Source organism: Rhinolophus ferrumequinum, chromosome 12 (assembly GCF_004115265.2).
Source record: "Rhinolophus ferrumequinum isolate MPI-CBG mRhiFer1 chromosome 12, mRhiFer1_v1.p, whole genome shotgun sequence".
Taxonomy (NCBI): domain Eukaryota; kingdom Metazoa; phylum Chordata; class Mammalia; order Chiroptera; family Rhinolophidae; genus Rhinolophus; species Rhinolophus ferrumequinum.
Window position 1 is genome coordinate 5,969,544 of NC_046295.1, and position 20,549 is coordinate 5,990,092.

Consider the following 20,549-nt stretch of genomic DNA (forward strand, 5'->3'; position numbering starts at 1 on the left):
TGATAACCATATGATATGAATGTTGATAGGTTTGATGTTGTCTCAGAGGCCCCTTAAACTCTCCTCATGTTTTTGGATTCATTTTCCTTTTAGCTGTTCTGTTTGGGTGTTTTCTGCTACCTTGTGTTCCAAATCATTGATTCAATTCTTTGCTTCATCTAATCTACTGTTGATTACTTCCAATGTATTCTCCATTTCAGTTATTGTATTCTTCATTTCGGACTGTTTCGCTCCCTTTTCATATTTCTATCTCCTTGTTGAAGTTCTCCCTGAAATCACTGAGCATCCTTATAACCAGTGTTTTAAACTCTGCATATGGTAGATTGCATTTTGTTTAGTTCTTTTCCTGGAGCCTTGTTGTGTTCTTTCTTTTGGGACATGTTTCTTTGTCTTCTTGTTTGGGCTGCCTCCTTGGGTTTGTGTCTATGTATGAGGTAAAGCTGCTATGTCTCCCGGTCTTGGTAGAGTGGCCTTATGTAGTAGGTGGGGCCTAGTGGCAGTCTTCCTGTCACCCAAGCCAGGAGCTTCAGATATGTCTCTTGTGTGGGTTATGTGTGCCCTCCTATTGCAGTTGAGCTTTGATTGCTGTTGGCACATCAGTGGGAGGGACTGACCCACAGGCTGATTGGTTGTGAGAACTGGCGGTGACCACGGTGGAGGAGCTGTTGTGCAGGGGCTGACCCTATAGAGCAGGATTTGCTTTAGCAGTTCTCTGGTGCCTACTGAGTCTGCCCGTTGGGTGTGTCATTTGTGGAGGTGGTTGGATGGGGCTCTGGTGCGATGTGAAGCTGGCCACTGAATGTGTTGGTTTGGGCTTTTGGGAGGGGTCTGGTGCAGGCCAAGTTCAGCCATTGCCTGTGCCCTACCTGGGAATACTTGGTATGAGCTACAAAGTGATCTGTAGATGGTTCCCACTTGTGCTGGGCTTGGAGGTACCTGGGAGAGGCTGAGCTGCGAACTGAATGTGGCTGCCACTGGTGTCAGGTTTGGTGCTGCTCTGCAAGAAGTACTGCTTAGCAATCACAGTGAGGCCAGATGCTGCTTGTGTGGGGTTTGCAAACCTGTGAGAAGTTTTAGGAAAGCTCATAGCATGAGACAAGATAGACCATTTATATAGAAAAGCCACTGGAAGTTGCTTGGATGGGCCAGCAAGTTGGGTGGGGCGAACAGTGTCAGTCAGGTTGATGGAGACTCAGATATGATGCCCCCTTGCATGTGCAGGCTGGGTCGTGGGAAGACTCAACAAAGGAACAATGGTTTCTGCCAGCACTTGTCTGGGAAAAAGCTGCCCATCCAGCACTCTCCCTCACGCCATATAATTCAGTTCCTTCTTGTAAGTTCCTGGCACTTTTTGAGCTGCTGCCCCAGAGCAAGTGAGTCCATCAGCAAATAAATCCATTAAGAGGAATGCCTGAGACTACAGCAGCCCTCCATCTCACACAGCCACACGCTCCAATGGTTTTTCCAGCCAGAAATCATGAGGACTTCTTTTCTTGGCATTAGAACCCTAGGTTGGGGAGTCTAATGTGGGAGTGGGACCCTTCGCTTCTCGTACGGACTTCCCCAGGAGAGATATCAGTCCTGATTTTTAACTGCCACATGTGGGTGTGGGATCAGCCCATTTCATGTCTCTGCACCTCCTACCAGTCTTGACATGGCTTCTTCTGTATATCCTTAGTTATAGGACTTTGCTCCCACTAATCTTCAGTTATTGCCAAAGAAACAGAAAACAACAAGTTTGACAGGGTGTAGAGACACTGTCACCTTTGTGCATTGCTAGTCAGAAAAGTAAAATGTGCGGTTTCTATGGAAAAGAGTTCATTTCCTCAAAAAGTTAAACATATAATTTACCATAGGAACCAGCAAAGAACTAAAAGCAGGGAGTGACACAGATACTTGTTCACCAATGTCCATTACAGTATTATTCAAAATAGCTCAAAGGTGGAAACAACCCTAATATCTATCAAGATAAAGTAAACATATATATATACACAATTGTTTATCTTCTTTCTTTAGTGAACCTTTTATCAACATATGACGTCCTTCTTAATCTTTTATAAACTATCCTTGATTTAAAGTCTATTTTGTCTCATGACACAGTAATCCCGACTCTCTTATGGTTACTTTTTATATGAAATATCTTTTACCATCCTTTCACTTTGAACCTCTTTAAGTCCTTATATCTAAAGTGAGTTTCTTAGACAGCATATATATAGACCTTGGTTTCTTTTTTTTAAAAAAATTAAAGTTTATTGGGGTGACAATTGTTAGTAAAATTACATAGATTTCAGGTGTACAATTCTGTATTACACCATCTATAAATCCCTTTGTGTGTTCACCACCCAGAGTCAGTTCTCCTTCCGTCACCATATATTTGATCCCCTTTACCCTCATCTACCACCTCCCTCCCCCCTTACCCTCTGGTAACCACTAAACTATTGTCTGTGTCTATGAGTTTTTGTTTCTCATTTGTTTGTCTTGTTCTTTTGTTGTTTTTGGTTTATATACCACATATTAGTGAAATCATATGGTTCTCTGCTTTTTCTGTCTGACATATCACTTATCATCATAATCTCAAGATCCATCCATGTTGTCAAAAATAGTCGTATTTCATCTTTTCTTACCGCCGAATAGTATTCCATTGAGTATATATACCACAAGTTCTTTATCCATTCATCTATCAAAGGACATTTTGGTTGTTTCCATGTCTTGGCCACCGTAAATAAAGCTGCAGTGAACATTGGAGCACACGTGTCTTTCTGGATAAATGTTTTCAGATTTTTTGGGTAGATACCCAGGAGAGGGATTGCTGGGTCATACAGTAATCCTGTTCACAATTTTTTGAGGAACCTCCACACTGCCTTCCATAGCGGCTGCACCAATCTGCATTCCCACCAACAGTGTATGAGGGTTCCTTTTTTTCCACAGCCTCTCCAACACTTGTTACTATTTGTCTTGTTGATGACAGCCATCAACAAGATGGCCTAACTGGGGTGAGGTGATTATCTCATTGCGGTTTTTATTTGCATTTCTCTGATGATTAGTGATATTGAGCATTTTTTCATATGTCTATTTGCCATTTGTATGTCCTCTTTGGAGAAATGTCTCTTCAGGTCGTCTGCCCATTTTTCAATTGGGTTGTTTGTATTTTTGTTGTTGAGTTGCATGAGTTCTTTGTATATTTCGGATATCACCCCTTATTGGAGGCACTGTTTGCAAAAATCTTCTCCTATACCGTTGGATGCCTCTTTATTATGTCGATGGATTCTTTTTCTGTGCAGAAGCTTTTTAGTTTGATATAGTCCCATTCATTTATTTTAGCTTTTACTTCCTTTGCTTTTGGAGTCAAATTCATAAAATGGTCTTTGAACCTAAGGTCTATAAGTTTAGTACCTATGTTTTCTTCTATGCAGTTTATTGTTTCAGGTCTTACGCTTAAGTCTTTGATCCATTTTGAATTAATTTTGGTACGTGGTGACAGATAGCAGTCCAGTTTCATTCTTTTGCATGTGACTTTCCAATTCTCCCAGCACCATTTATTGAAGAGGCTGTCTTTTCTCCATTGTATGTTTTTTGCTTCTTTGTCAAAAATTACCTTTCCATACTTATGTGGGTTTATTTCTGGGATCTCAATTCTAGTCCATTGGTCTGTATGTCTGTTTTTCTGCCAATAAGATGCTGTTTTGATTACTGTTGCCCTGTAGTACAAGCTAAAGTCAGGCAGTGTGATACCTCCAGCATTGTTCTTTTTTCTTAAGATTGCTTTGGCTATTTGGGGTCTTCTGTGGTTCCAAACAAATCTGATGATCTTTTGTTCTATTTCTTCAAAAAAAAAAAAGCCATTGGGATTTTGATGGGGATTGCATTAAATCTGTATATTACTTTGGGTAATATAGCCATTTTAACTATGTTGATTCTTCCAATCCATGAGCACGGAATGTCTTTCCATTTCTTTGTGTCTTCTTCAATTTCTTTCAAAAATGTCTTATAGTTTTCAGCATATAGGTCCTTTACATCCTTGGTTAAGTTTATTCGTAGGTATTTTATTCTTTTTGCTGCAATTGCCAAAGGAATTGATTTTTGTATTTCTTTTTCTGAAATTTCACTGTTAGTATATAGGAATGCAATGGACTTTGTATGTTGATTTTGCAGCTGGCAACTTTACTGTATTCGTTGATTGTTTCTAATAGCTTTTTGGTGGAGTCTTTAGGGTTTTCTATATATAGCATCATGTCATCTGCCAAGAGTGACAATTTAACTTCTTCACTCCCAATCTGGATGCCTTTTATTTCGTTCTCTTGCCTGATTGCTCTGGTGAGGACTTCCGACACTATGTTGAAAAGCAGAGGTTATAGGGGTCAGCCCTGTCGTGGTCCTGAACGTAGAGCAATGGGCTTCAGTTTTTCACTAGTAATTATGAGATTAGCTGAGGGTTTGTCATCTATGGCCTTTATTATGTTAAGGTATTTTCCTTCTATACCTATTTTATTGAGTGTTTTAATCATAAATGATGTTGTATCTTGTCAAATGCTTTTTGTGCATCAATTGATATAATCATATGATTTTTGTCCTTTATTTTGTTTATGTGATGTATCACATTGATGGATTTGCGTATGTTGAACCAACCTTGTGCTCCTGGGATGAATCCCACTTGGCCGTGATGAATAATCTTTTTAATGCATTGTTGTATTCGATTTGCTAGAATTTTGTTTAGGATTTTTGCATCTGTATTCATCAGAGATATTGGTCTGTAGTTTTCTTTTTTTGTGTTGTCCTTACGAGGTTTTGGTATCAAGGTAACGTTGGCCTCATAAAATGAATTAGGGAGTACTGTCTCTTTTTTTGGAAGAGTTTGAGCAGGATTGGTATTAGATCCTCTTTGAAGGTTTGGTAGAATTCACTAGTGAAGCCATCTGGTCCCAGACTTTTGCTTTTGGAAGGTTTTGGATGACTGATTCAATTTCGTTACCGGTGATTGGTCTGTTGAGATTTTCCAGTTGTTCATGGTTCAGCCTATGAAAGCTGTTTCTAAGAACTTGTCCATTTCTTCTAGGTTACTGAATTTGGTGGCATATAATCTTTCATAATATTCTTGGATGATCCTTTGTATTTCTGTGGCATCCGTGATAACTTCCCCTTTTTCTTTTCTGATTTTATTAGCGTCTTCTCTTTTTTTATCTTAGTGAGCCTAGCCAAGGGTTTGTCAATTTTGTTTACTTTTCAAAGAACCAGCTCTTTGTCACATTAATTTTTTCTATTGTCTTTTCGTTCTCCATTTCATTTAGTTCTGCTCTGATTTTTACTATTTCCTTTCTTCTGCTGACCTAGGGTTTCATTCGTTCTTCTTTTTCTGGTTCTTTAACGTGTAACATAAGGTTATTTATTTGGGATTTTTCTTATTTCTTGAGATAGGCCTGTAATGATATAAATTTCCCTCTTAAAACTGCTTTCACTGCATCAGAAAAATTTTGATAGGATATATTTTCATTCTCATTTGTTTCTATGTATATTTTGATCTCTCCTCTCATTTCTTCTTTGACCCAGTTGTTCTTTAAAAGTATGTTGTTTAATCTCCATGTATTTGTGGTTTTCCCTGCTTTCTTTTTGCAATTGATATCCAATTTCAAAGCCCTGTGATTGGAGGATATGCTTGGTATGATTTCAATCTTCTTAAATTTGCTGAGGTTAGTTTTATGACCCAATATATGGTCTAGCCTCCAGAATGTTCCATGTACACTAGAAAAAAATGTATAGTCTGATGTTTTAGGTTGAAGTGCTCTATAAATATCAGTTATGTCCATTTCATCTAATGTGTCATTTAGGGCTGCTATTTCATTATTTATTTTCTGTTTGGATGATCTATCCATAGCTGTCAATGATGTATTTAGGTCCCCTAGTATAATTGTGTTTTGATCAATTTCTCCCTTTAGTTCTGTTAGCAGTTGCTTGGTATATTTCAGTGTTCCCTGATTGGGGGCATAAATATTGATGACTGTTATGTCTTCTTGTTGTATAGTCCCCCTTTACCATTATGAAATGTCCATCTTTGTTTCTTATTACCTTTTTCACCCTGAAGTCTGTTTCATCTGATATCATTATGGCTACACCTGATTTTCTCTGGATACCATTTGCTTGGAGTGTCAATTTCCACCCTTTCATTTTGAGTCTATGCTTGTCTTTGTAGCTGAGATGCGTCTCTTGCAGACAGCATATGGTTGGGTTTAGTTTTTTGATCCAATCTGCTCTGTGCCTTTTTATTGGTGAGTTCAGTCCATTTACATTTAGGGTGATTATTGATATGTGAGGATTTCCTATCATTCTATCTTTAGTTTTCTGGTAAGACTGTGTCTCCATTGTTTCTTTGCCTTTTTGTTGTCTATTAGATCTGTTTGGTGGTATTCTTTGATATTTCCCTCTGTTTCTTCCTTTATTACAGTATATGTTTCAGTTCTGGATTTTTTTTTTTTTTGAGTGGTTACCCTTGAGTTTATGTAAAAGAATGTTTGATATTTAGAGTATTCCATTTTCTTCAGCATGCTAACTTTCTCCATTCCCATATTCCAGTTCAGGCCTTTACTCTCCCCCTTTTTATGTTTTGGTTGCCACAAGTTGTCCCTGTTGATGGTGGTCAAATAGCCTCCTTTAGTATTTCTTGTAGTGCAGGTTATGTATTAGAAAATTCCCTCAGCTTCTGTATGTCTGGAAAGGTCTTTATTTTGCCTTCACATCTAAAGGATATCTTTTCTGGATATATTATTCTTGGCTCATAATTTCTCTCTTTCAATAGTTTGAATATTTGGTTCCATTCCCTCCTGGCTTGTAGCATTTCTACTGAGAAATCTGATGATAATCTAATGGGCTTTCCTTTGTAGGTTACCATCTTCTTTTACCTGGCTGGCTTGAGGATTCTTTCTTTGTCGTTGATTTTAGACAGCTTCAATATAATGTGCCTTGGAGAAGGCCTGCTGGGGTTGAGGTAATTAGGTGTTCTGTTTGCTTCTTGGATTCAAGGATCCAGTTCTTTCCACAAGTTTGGGAAGTTCTCATCGACTATTTGTTTGAATATATTCTCTGTTCCCTTCTCTCTTTCTTCTCCTTCTGGTATGCCCATTATTCATATTTTGCTTTTTCTGATGGAGTCAGAAAGTTCTTGGAGAGTTCTTTCATTTCTTTTAAGTCTCAAGTCTCTTTTTCTTCCATCTGTGTCATTTACAGGTTTCTATCTTCGATGTCACCGATTCTTTCCTCCATCTGGTCAACTCTACTACCTAAGCTGGCTATTTCATTGTTCATTTCTTCTATTGAGTTCTTAATCTCCAGAAATTCTATTTGTTTCTTTTTTAAAATTTCAGTCTCTTTGGTAAAATGTTCGTGTTGTTCTTTGATTGTGTTTCTGGGTTCATTAAACTGCCTTTCCGTGTGTTCTTGCATCTCGTTGAGTTTTTTCAGAACTGCAATCTTGAATTCTCTGTCATTTATGTCACATATTTCCATATCTTTAAGTTCCTTTTCTGGAGACTTTTCACTTTTTTTCTGAGCTATCTTGTTGCCTTGGTTATTTATGGCAATTAATGATTTATTATTTCTCTTCCTAGACATCTCCAGGAGTGGGTTCTGCCACAAGTTAATAGGAAGAGGTCTTTCTTTTGTTTTCCAGTACGTGTTGGTAGAATGTCTTATTTTCTCTCCGACTGCAGCCATTTTTTCTCTCACACTGTCGTGTTATGTTTTTTCTGCACTCTTCCAGCTTCTCACACAATAGGGGGATTCCTTGGAAGGCAGGCTGCTCCTTCGTTAACAGTTCACCTGGGTCATAGGGTGCCATGTCCCTGTGGGGATGTACAGAGCTTTTGAAGTTCCAAAGCTCTTCCTGCACCAGATTCAGAGCCCATGTGTTTCAGCAGTTCTGTTTACTCCTGCAGGGATCCACCCAGATAGGTGGGGACAGGGGCGGGGTGAGTTGTGAGAGGTGGCCCAGAGCAATGGCGGCGACCATCACCACAGACCACCACTTCCACAGCACCCTCCCCTTTGCTGGACCTAGTTGGGCTGCAAATCTGTCTGCGGACCACAGTTCTCAGAACTGCAAATATTCTCTTCTTTTGATCTGACAGTGCTACTGTTCCACCTCTAGCACTGGGCAGATGGGGGCGGGGCAATCTCTGGGAGGGTAAGGAGGGGAGGGCTTGTCTCAGTGCCTACGGCTTCCATTCTCTGCTCAGCAGTGAGGGCTTAAACCACTGTTTTCAGCCTTCTTCCCTCAGTCTTTGCTCTGAGGTCTCTGACGTGAGCGTTTGGTTCAGCTGTGTTATATGCTGTCCCTTTAGGCCTGTGGGTCATAAGCAGAGCCCTAGCAGTCTGAGTTATTCCCTCTCCCGCCGCTGCGGGAGTTCCGGGATTCTCCGAGTTTGGAGCACTGAGCTAGGTCTGTGTCCTATGCCCGCGGGACTCCGTCTCCGCACTTCTCCCTTCCCTCCTCCCCTGCTTGCGCAATTTGCCCACCTTTAGGTGAATTCAGTAGTGAGCCTCTTCATCTTGCCTGTCTGCTGTGCAGGGAGTCCTTTGTGGAGTTATAGCTGTTCAATTTATTGTAAATTCAAGAGGAGAGTTCCAGAGGCTCACCTCATGCCGCCATTTTTTAATAATCCGATCTTGTTTTTTTTTAATCCAGTTTGCTCATCTGTGCTTTTTGATTGGGGAGTTTATTCATTTACATTTAACGTGATTACTAAAGGAAGGATTTACTTCTGCCATTTGGCTATTTGTTTTCTGTGTCTGTATGTCTTTTGTTTTTCAATTCCTCCATTTATGCCGTTTTTTAACATTTTTTTATTTTTTTAATTTTTTTTTAGTGTAACACTTCTATTCCCTTCTTTCCTTTTCTGACATTTTTTAGTATTTTCTTAGTGGTTGCCTTGCAGATTACAATTAACATGTTAAACCTGTAAAAATCTACCTACTTAGTTTCAACAATATACAAACACTCTCCTCCTATACTTTTCCACCTCTTTTCCCATATTTTGTAATTGTCACAGATTACATCCTTATACATTTTATGCCCGTTAACATAGATTTATAATTTTTTTATGTTTACCTTAAATTATATTTAAAAAAGCAAGTTATAAACCAAACAGAAAGTACAATACTGGCTTTAACATTCACTTTTCTTTCTTATAGTTTAAGAGTTACTGTCTAGAATCCTTTCATTTCGGCCTGAAGCATTTTTGTAGAGCAGGTCTATTCTTAATGATTTTACCTGGAAACATCCTAATTTCTCCTTCATTCTTGACAGCTTTTCTGTTGACAGTTTTTCCTCCAAGACTTAAATATGTCATGCCACTGACTGGTGGCCTCCATGATTTCGGATGACAGCAAGTCAGCACCCTCACCTCTACACAGAGAAAACTGATGTGACCAAAGGCCACTGGCTGCTCCAAGCTTCCCATATGGTGAGAAACAGGCTGCCAGTCACCCAGTGTCTGAGCCTAAGGTCCCTGACCCATTCCCACAGGAATACCTTACCTCAGCTGTTCAACTTGCTAAGTCCATCAGGGGCAGCTCAGTCAGCTCCCCCCTCAAAAGCCTTCCTTCACTTTCTTAAAAAGCCTTCTTTCACTTTGTTAGGCCCTGGGAATTGCTGGGCACATAAGCATGAATGCATTATATTTGTATTTCAACTGTGCTGATCACAATTTACTACTTGGTGAATGCCTGAGTCATGAATGAAGCAAAGGAGGCTGAGAAAAGGCTACAAGTAACACAAGCTACACCTCCAAGATCAGGGCTAGAAAACCAGCAAGGCAGCTCCAGGACAAGGAAAGGTGATGTTCCACCCTGCATGAGCAAGAAAGAAATTTCAGGACTCACCTCGTCCCTGATTGTCAGGAGCCCTGGGGCCATATTCCTGGCCTGCTGAGTGCTCTTCCTAGAGAACAGTCAAGTTGCAGAGGCAGAGCTGGGGAAAGAGAAGTGAAGGGATGCTTAGCAGGAGTACCCTTTCATCCAGCCTCCTAGTTCAGCAGGAGTGAGGGGAACAGAGGTTGCAGAGAGCATCAGAGCAGCTCATTTTTAACCAGTGTCCTGTAAATAAGACTCCCAGAGCTGGGCCAGTAGCAGGCTCAGCCCCAAGCAGCTGGGTGAGATTTTGTCACTGTGTAGACTCTCTTAAGAGGAAAAAGGCCCCAGAGTGGCCACAGGTGAGCATTCATGTTGAGAAATAAAATACCCTATCATGAAAACAGAAGTTCCCCATTCACATCTGTCCCAAGGCCAAAGGACAAGGCCCAGGAAATTCAAAATAGAAAGTGCTATAGGCTCCACAAATTGTAGATTTGCGGGGAGACTTGAAGCAGGGTGAAAGCCGTAATCTGATTTCACAGTCCCTTCCACTTATTACATATATCCAAGATTAGGTTCTCAAGATTTAAAACTTAAGAATGGGCAGTCAGCAAAGGACCCAGGTCTTCAACAAATCAATTTCATAAAGAAATTTTTAAGAGGGGAGATTTTCTCTAATGGAAAGCTACATAAGAGATAAACCATTCTTCAGATGTGATCTATAGACCTTGTATGGACAAATGATCATTTGGGGGACTATGAAGAACAATTCAATATGAACTGTGTATTAAATGATGTTAGAGAATTACTGTGAATATTGTTAGGTGTGATCATAATATTCTGGATATAGAGAAAAATGAGTTAAGAAATTGAAGTACTGAGGAGTAAATTGACATGTTTATAATTTTCTTAAAAATGTAAAGCCTTGAACAAGTTAATGGCTGGGGGGTTGGGGAGAAAGAGAGAGAGAGACAGAGACAGAGAGAGACAGAGAGGAGACACATGAAAGAGCACATTTATGGAATAAAAGGAGGTTTAAGAGACATATCCATCAAATACAACACATGGATCTTGTTAAGACATTTTTGAGGCAATCGAGGAAATTTGAACACTGGCTAGATATTAGATGGCATTAATGAATCAATATTAATTTTATTAGGCTTAGGTTAAGAATGGGCTGTGCTGATACCCTCTATAAATAACTGTGGCTATGCTTAAAGAGTGCCAAGTCCACAGCTTTATTTAATGCTGAAAAACTAGATGCTGTCCTGCTAAGATCAGAAACAAGGCCAGGATGTTCCCTTTAACCACTCCTATTCTATATCCTACTGGAATTCCTAGCTAATGTAAGAAGAAAAGGAAATAATAGGTATACAGATTGGGATGGAGCAGATAAAACTGTCTTTGTCTGCAGATTACCTGACTGTCTATGTAGAAAATCCCAAAGAATTAACAAGAAATTTCTGGAACTAATAAGTGATTATATCAGGGATGCACGATACAAGATTAATACACAAAAATCAATTGCATTCCTGTATACCAGCCATGAACAAATGAAATTTGAAGTTAAAACCACCACAACATTTATATTAGCTCCCAGTAAAGTGAAATACTTAGGTATAAAACTTTTTTAAAAAATTTATAAGATCTACTATGAGGAAAACTATAAAACTCTGCTGAAAGAAATCAAAGAAGATCTAATAAATGGAGATAGTCCATATCATGAATAGGGAGACTCAATATTAAGATGTCAGTTCTTCCCAACCTGATCTATATACTCAGTGCAATTTCCATCAAAATCCCAGCAACTTACTTTGAGGATATCATCAAACTTGTTCCAAAGTTTGTATGGAAAGGCCAACACAATACTAAAGAACAAAGTCAGAAGACTGACACAATCGGATTTCACAACACTATAAAGTCACGATAATTAAGAGAGTGTGGTATTGGCAAAAAATAAATTTAAAAAATAGATAAATCAATGGAACAGAATAGAGGGTATAAAAATAGACTTACACAAATAGTCAACTGATCTTTGACAAGGGAGCAAAGGAAATTCAATGGAGAAAGGACTGTCTTTTTAATGAATGGTAGTGGACAACTGGACATCCACATGCAGGGAAAAATAAAGAATCTGCACACAGATCTTACACCTTTCACAAAAAATAAACAAATCTAGATGACCTTGGGTTTGGCCATGTCTTCTCATATGTAACACCAAAAGCACAATCCACGAAAGAAAAAATTGGTAAATTGGATTCTGTTAAGATTAAAAACTTCTGCTCTGCAAAAGATACTGGTAAGAAAATAAAAAGTCAGTCCACAGACTAGGAGAAAATATATGAAGGAAAAACGGCAGAGTGAAGAAGAGAAACAGAGTCATAATCATAGCTAATAAAACTTACTATACCTCTCAGTAAATGATAAAGCAAATTGACAGTAAATCAGTAAGGAAACAGAAGATTTAAAATAACACTAAAGGTAGTATTGATATAATTTACATTCATACAACAATAAACCCAAGTGCAGGAGGTGCACATAGGATATTCACCAAGGTAAATGAAATTCCAAGGCATATAAAACGAGTCACCAATTTCAAAGGACTAAAACTTAAAAGGAGTATGTTCTTTGCCCAAGATGGAATTAAAGTAGAAATCATTAACAGGAAGATATCTAGAAAGAACTCCATGATTAGAAATTAAGCAACACTGGTCTAAAAGAGATATGGATAGAAGCAAATATTCCAAGGGACATAAAGAAGTGTTCCAAACTGAATAATTCTAATAAATACAACATATCGAAACATATCACAACTAACAAAATTTGTGATATGGAGTTGTTATGGGCTGTACTATGTCCCTACCAAATCCATATGTGAAAGTCCTAATCCCCCGTACCTTAGAATGTGACTTTATTTGGAGGTAGGTTCTTTAAAGAGGTCATTAAGTTAAAATGACATTATTAGGATTGGCCTGAATCCAATATAACTGGTATCCTTATAAAAGAAATTTGAATACAAGACAGTTCCACAGAGAAATCCATGTAAACACAGGGAGAAGGCTATCTACAAGCCAAAGAAAGGCCTCAGAAGAAACCAACACTGCCAGCACCTCGGTCTTCAACTTCTAGCCCTCAGAATTGTGAGAAAACAAATTTCTGCTATTTAATCCACCTGGTCTGTGGTGTTTTGTTATGGCAGTGCTAGCAAACTAATACAGCAGCTCTAGCATTTCTTAAAGGGAAAGCTATAGCTTTACATGAATGCACCAAAAAGAGTTTTAATTTACAAAAACTCAGCTTCCACCTTAAGAAGCTATGAAATAAAGAGGAAATAAATAAGAAGAAAATAAGTAATTAGGAAAAAATCAATGAAATATAAATGAAACTTTAAAGGTAATTAAGACAAGGTTGATTATTTGCAAATATTAAAATTGCTAAGCCCCAGGCCCGAAACTATACAAGGAAACAGGAAAAAAGCTTCATGACATTGGAATGGGCAATAACACCAAAAGCACAAACAATAAAAGCAAAAACAGGTAAGTGATACTACATAAAACTTAAAAACTTCTATGCAGCAAAGGAAAAAAATCAACACAGTGTAAAGGCAACCTACAGAATGGGAGAAAATAGATGCAAACCATATACCAGATAAGAGGTTAATATCCAGAATATATAAAGAATTCCTACAACTCATTAACAAAAAACATACAACCTGACTAAAAAGAGGGCAAAGGACTTGAATAAACATTTCCTCAGAAATACAAATGATTGGTAGCACATGAAGATGGTTAAACATCACAGATTATCACAGAAATGCAAATCAAAACCACAGTGAGATACCACCTCCACCTATTAGAATGGCCATTATCAAAAAACCAGAAAATAAGTTTCAGCAAAGATGTGGAGAAACTGAAACCCTAGTGCTCTGTTGCCAGGATTGTAAAATGGTGCAGCCGTTATGGAAATAGTAGGGAGGTTTCTAAAAAAATTAACAATGGGAGTTGAAAACAGGACCTTGAAGAGATATTTGCACACTCACGTTAGCCAAGATGTGGAAGCAACCTAAATGTCGATCGACAGGTGAATGGATAAAAAAAAAAAAAAGTGGTAAATACATAAAATGGAATATTATTCACTCTTAAAAAAGAAAGAAATCCTGCCTTTTGTTACAACATGGGTGAACCTTGAGGACATTATGCATAAGTGAAATACGCCAGTCACAAAAAGACAAATATTGCATTATTCCACTTACATGAGGAATGTAAGTTAACAAAAACAGAAAGGAGAATGGTGGTTACCAGGAAGAGGAAACAGGAAGTTGTTGATCAATGGGTAGTTTCACTCATGCAAGATGAGAAAGTTCTAGAGATCTGTTGTATAACAGTGTGGATACAGTTAACAATACTGTACTGTACACATAAAAATTGTTGAGGGTAAATGTAGGTTTTCTGGTTTTTTTACCATAAAAAATAATAAAAGAGGGTCAAATCCCATTTAAAAATTGCTAAACCCATAGGAAGAGTGATTAAATAATGAAAAACAAAAGGAAAGTCAAATGATTGGTATCAAGATTGAAAGAGGAAGCATTATTACAAATTATACAGGCACGAAAAGGACAATAAGGGATGCCTATTAAAAAAAATAAACTGTTGGCCCAAAGTTCTAAAAAGTTAGATGAAATAAACAAATTCCTTGTTATCAAAACTAAAATAGAAATTTGGAATAGCCCTATATCTGCTAAAGATATAAAAATCATAATTTTAAACTTTATCAGAAAGAAATGTCCAGGATCACTAATAAATTCTATCAAAACTTCAGTAGGAAAAGAAGGGAACACTCCCCAATTCACTTTATGAGGCTGCCACAACCTAGCTACCAAAACCTGAAAAAGACATTACAAGACGAAAAAGAAGGCTGGAGTGGCAATATTAATATCAGATAAAGTATATTTCAAAACAAAGAATATTACTAGAGATACAAAGAGATGTTTCATCATAATAAAAGGGTCGAATCATCAGAACAATATACTAAAGGTAAATATATTTGTATCTTATAAGTGCTCCACAATACATAAAGCAAAAATTAACAGAATTAAAAAAGAAATAGACAATTTTACAATCCTAGTTAAAAGAATTTAACACCTTGTCACAGTAATTGATAAAATAACTACTAATAGATAAAATTGATTAAATTATTGTTAAGTAAATTGATAAAAATAACTAAACACATCATAATAGAAGATCTGAACATAACAATAAACCAACTTGACCTAACATTATTAGAACGACACCCAACAACTGCAGAATACATTCTTTTCAAGGGCCCATGGTAAATTCACCAAGATACTGTATATGCTGGGTCGTGAAATAACTCACAGCTTACAAGGACTGACATTACACATAATTTGTTCTTTGATCTGAATACAATTAAATAAGAAATCAGTAACAATAAGTCATCTAGAAAAATCCCAAATATCTGGAAATGAAATAGAGATTGGGTGAAGAAAAAAGTGGATTTATCAAGTGTAGACAACTCTCTTGGTGACTTTCAAGGGGAGCAGAGAGAAGAGGTAATAAGTGAAGGAAGAAATCGTGACCTCCCCTCTGGTCAAAACTCTGCAGTGGCTGCCACTGACCACAGAACAAGATCCACACCTATTATTCTAGCACCCATGACCCTCCCCAATAACAGCCCAACCCCCTTTCCCATCGAGTTTCCATCACTCCCCACACAAATGTCCCTTTCCATTCAGAAAGGGCAACCCCTCATATCTTCACAGCTGAGTGCCAAGCAGTGACCCAAGAGGAGTCAGGAGCCAGACAAGGTGCCTGTCTCTCAAAGAACCATCTCAACACCAACGGGATAGTTACACAGTCGACACGCACCATGCTAGCCCCAGTCCTCATGCCTAAATGCTCTGGGACTAAAGGGGACAGTGGGAGTGCTTTCTGAGAACACTCAGAAATCTCTGCACTGAAGAAACATCTGAGCTAATTGGTTAACAAGGGTGAATGTGTGAAGCATAAAGGCATGAGGGAATAAAACTGCATGGCCTAGAATAGATTTCCAAGTGGCTATAAACCAGAGTCCAGATGGAGTGCAGGGTGAAGGATGACTCTGGAAAGGCTCATTGGGGGTGCAGTTCAGAATGGATAATCACCATCACCATTTCCTGAGCACTCATTATGCGTCGGGCACCCTCAGCCCTTCCAAAGTGGGATCACATTTCCACCTCACAACCCTGACATTGCTATTAGCCCCATTTCACAGATGAGAAAAAGGGAGGGACACAGATGGAAGGCAAATGCAAAGGTCACAGCATCAGTAGTAGGGGAGACTCAGAATCTGACTTCAGAACCCACAATAGAGGACCCTTTTGTAACATGAAGATGAACTAGAACATGGGGAAAGACAATATGCTCAGCTAACATAAAGGTGAGAAAGAAGAAAGGGAAGAACTGACAAGACTCATCAGATTAGTGAGAAATCTGGAAAACAAGGAGGCAAGAAGCCTGAGGTCATGCAGTACTTAGAATCTTAGAACCGTGCCATTAACAAAGATCCCAGGGCTAGAACAGGTGAGAAGAAAAGCGAACGGGTATTCAGAAGGCAGGATTCCCAGTATTGTTCTGCACATGCCTCTTACCTGGGTTGTTGAGAGCAGGCTTTAAAGCAAGGCATTTTGAGATAACTGGGGAAATTGAACACAGCCTGACTATCAGGTGACATTAAAGAATTTTGGTTACTTTGTTGAGTGTAACGTGGTATACAAGTTGTTTTCTTTCAAGTCCTTATTCAAAAGAGATGCATACTGAACTATTTACAGGTGAAATGTTACCTGGGATTTGCTGCAAAATACTTCAGAAAAAACTAAAAGGAAGAGCAGAATGTTATCAATTGCTAAACTAAGCGAGGGGCACACAGGTGCTCTTACAGTATTCTCACTGCTTTTGGCTGTATTTGTAAAATTTTCATAATTTTAAATTTAATAACCCATCTCCCTTCACACTCCCAAAATAAGGAAAGTAGAAGAAACCTTAAGGGGGTGGGGGGAGTAAACTGCAAACACTGGATGGTGTGATTCCTGCCTTCTGTTGGTGCCATTAATGTCATCAACAGAAGTTAATGTCATTAGGGACTGAGACCAAGGATCAGCAGAAAGTTTTATCAGCATTAGATGTATCACATGAACTTGAAAAATAGAGCAAGTTTTTTTAATGAAAACTTTTAACTTTTCATCAAAACTTTGAAAGTTAAAGAATAGCTAGCTCCAAGATAAATGTTATTACATTTCCCTCTCTATAAAATGAGAATTCTACTACTAAATGTACAAGATGGCTGAGGAAATAAACCATGGCAGTGAACTGAATGCACACCTCCAACACCGGAATACTGCTCTCAAAACACTACTTCTCACCACGTTTGTTTTGCCAGCACTGCAAGGCCCTGAGAATACAGCTGCGTGACTGTCTGGGAGGGTGTTCCCTGTAGATGTCGGGACGCCACTGAATGCGGGTAGAGGGGTGTGCCCCTTCAAGCACAGGCCTGGTTTCCTCGGAAACCACTTGCAGCTGAGCCCAGAGCGGATATTACCAGCAAGATATCAAGGACAGCAAAGCAATGCATCCCCTCGATGATAAGCAAAGACACCACAGGAACACAAGGAAGTCCTGCCCACCTGAGACGGGGCTTACAGGCCCCTAGGAGTTCTCCCTTCCCTCATAGGCAGCCCCGCTGGACTTGGAGGGAGCTCAGGGCGCTCCTGGGCCGACTTGGGCACAACAGAAGCAGCTCCAGCCTCAGGATTCTCTCCCAGCCCAGACTGCAGGCTGGAAACTCCCAAGCCTGCAGCTGGGTCCTCTTCACTAAAGTATCGGAACCAGGAAGGGAAGGACAGCCCCAGGGACAGTTAGGGTGTGGGTTTTAAAGAAAACCTGCTCTGACATCATCCTGGCACCCAGCATGACATCATCATCTCTGTGCCTATGGGATTTAGTAAAAACACTAACATTACTGAGGACTTAGCATGTGCCAGATAAAAGTTTTACCTTTCCACACTGACAACAGCTTCAGTGAGAAAGGGGCAGACCTGGATTTGAACTCTCCCTAGAGAGGTGGGGTCTCCCACTGCAGGTGTGGCCTAGGCCCCTGCGGAGAGGCAATGCCCAAAAAGATGCACACTGGTGGTCGCAGACGTAGGGGAAAAGGACAGCTTCTCATTGATAAGTGGTGAATCTGACTGATGAATCCATGGAACTTCACAACTACTTCTGGGTATGCTTGCAATGTTTTCATAATGAAAAGTTAAAAATAAGAACTTAAGTCTGGATGTCTTACCCCTGCTTCACCCCGAGTAATTCAAGGGGTCAACCAGCAGCACCGTGGGGTTTGGTGAAAGTTCTGTGTCCCGAAGCTCATGGGGGGCACAAGGACTCCGACGCAAGCCAGCACATGGCTGACTCCACTAGGCCGTTTCATTTTCCCCAGGGCTCCGAGGTCGCCGACCCCGGTCACTCGCCCCAGCAGCCCCTCACCATTCAAATCTGGTTTGCTCTAGGCCAACGCTTCCCCCCAAACCCGGGTCCTCGGGGGTCAAGCGGGACCTCCACCACCACGGTGGGCACCACCCAGCCGCTCGCCCCCCATGAACACCCAAGAAGGAAGCCCGAGCCTCCCGGCTACAACTGTGGGGACGTCTGCTCCGAGCCAAGGGTGCCCGTGTTCCCCAAATTACGCGAACTATTCCCGGCCCCTACAGGGCAGGACTCTGCGCACCCAGCCCCCGAATCCCACCCGGGAAATCAAACCTCAAGGAATCCGCGGCCAGAGTGAGACATCCTCCTCCCGCCCTCCCCGTTTTCCAACCCTCCTTCCCCGGGAGCGGGTGGCCATCGTGGGCTCGCTCACCACAAGAGCCGAAGGACGGCCACCACGCGCCAAGTTACCCACGGGGGGCGTAAGAGAGCGATACCCACAGTGCCCCAGGGAGGGACTGCAATGCCCACAATGCCCCGGGGAGAGGGACTACGCTACCCATGGTGCTCGCTGAGCGCGGGGCTACAATACCCACAATGCCCCGGAGCGGCGGGGCTTACGCTCTCCACAATGTCCCCTGATGGGACTACAATACCCGCAATGCGCCGGAGCGCGGGGCCACACTACCCACAATGCTCCGGAGACTACAACGGCCCTGAAGCTCCTAGGCGCGGTTCGTCGCTACCAAACCGCTCCGAGGGTGCGGGATTACGTTACCACAATGCCCTGGAGCGAGGGACTACGCTACCCACAATGCCTCCGGAGAGGAGTCTGCTATACCCATAATGTTCCAGAAGGCGAACCCACACTACCCAAACCTCCCCCGGATGGACTACGCTCCTACAATACCCCAGGGCTCGGGGTCCGCCTTCTCAGACAGAGTCCCACTGGGCTTGGACCTTCAATGACGGCCTCTGGTACTTGTCCCCTCAGCTCCATTGGAGCCCGCGCTCACTTGTCAGAATTACAACTGTAATACTTGCGCTCTGGTAGAAATTGTGAAAAATTGGACAAGTAAAACCAAACTGACTTTGGGGTACACAGTGGTTCTGGTGAGCACTAAAATCTTTCTCTTCTAATTTATAGGGTCCTTGTAACTTTTGTTCATTTTTTTAAAAATGGAAAGATGTTAGTTAGCTGGATGTGTACTTGTCCTCCATCCTGCAGATTCACCCTAGTGTTTTCACATTTAGATAACCACGTAATTCTGAACTTCTAAACAATGCCAAAGGTACTCGCATTTTTCTTTTTTAAAGAGAAGATTCTTAAGTTTTTTTTTAATACAAGAAAAAATGAAAAACTAAACGTGAAAACATTTAAATCTCAATAATTAAAATTACTAATACAAAAAATGTTGATTAGGTGTAACAGAATAGAAAGCTCAGAAACGTATCAAAGTCTTTATAAAGAGAGACACTCTTTTTCTAGGAATTTGCAAAAGTGTTTTCAAATCACTTCCTCTTTGCTTCTGCTCAAAATGAAGTAATATGAACCAGATTTTGCCTCTTGTCTAAAAAAGAACTTTAAAAAGGAGAAAATAGATAGGAATGGCGGCAGCAGGGCGCACTATCTGAGTTCTCCTCCAGATCTTGTTGCAAACGGGAACTATAACCCATCGAGGAAATTTTCGCTCACCACACAATATTGTGGAGAGATTCGTGGATTGCTTGAAGCTAAGAAATTCTTGGGGATAAGCTAACTGGACGGAGCAAGGAGAGGAGGAGGAGAAGCGGCGTGGGAGCGCCCGGCCGGCAGCGGCGGGAGAGCCCAGCCCCCAGCGGAGCCTCAGCTGGCGGGGGCGAAAACCGAAAACCACGGAGCCGGGCAGGCGCGGGATCCCAGGCGGAGCGGAGAGCGCAGAGACCGGGGGTAGGCCCTTTCCCTGCGTCCCGCGGCTGATTTCTCCCGCCGGGAAGGCGGCGCGCCCTGCGGCGGTCGGGGGCGCAGTCTCCATACCTGGGCCCCTCCCCCCCACCCTGCCCTCCCAATCCTACCCCGCCCTTCCAGAGACTGGGACTGGAAACCGCGGTGCAGCCCCGCTGTGCCGGGCGCGCAGAGCGCAGAGACCGGGAGGCGGGTGCTTTCCCTGCGTCCCGCGGCTGATTTCTCCCGCCGGGAAGGCGGCGCGCCCTGCGGCGGACGGGGGGTCGCAGTCTCCATACCTGGGCCCCTCCCCC

General features: G+C 41.0%; 1 protein-coding gene across 4 annotated transcripts in view; it reads right to left on the reverse strand.

Moving 5' to 3' along the window:
- Positions 1-18,835, reverse strand: part of LOC117032523 (zinc finger protein 169-like) — a 34,765-nt gene extending 15,930 nt beyond the window's left edge. For 2 of the 4 annotated variants that reach the window (XM_033124125.1, XM_033124122.1), the window contains exons 1-2: positions 18,175-18,609; positions 9,868-9,955 (exon numbers count right to left, since the gene is read on the reverse strand). In XM_033124125.1, coding sequence (XP_032980016.1) covers positions 9,868-9,900 — 33 coding nt within the window. In that variant the 5' untranslated portion in view covers positions 9,901-9,955; positions 18,175-18,609. Of the gene's footprint in view, positions 1-9,867; positions 9,956-17,515; positions 17,703-18,174; positions 18,610-18,744 lie in introns of those variants that run through there. The other 2 variants (XM_033124124.1, XM_033124123.1) reach the window with 2 other exon arrangements.
- Positions 18,836-20,549: the final 1,714 nt, after the last annotated feature.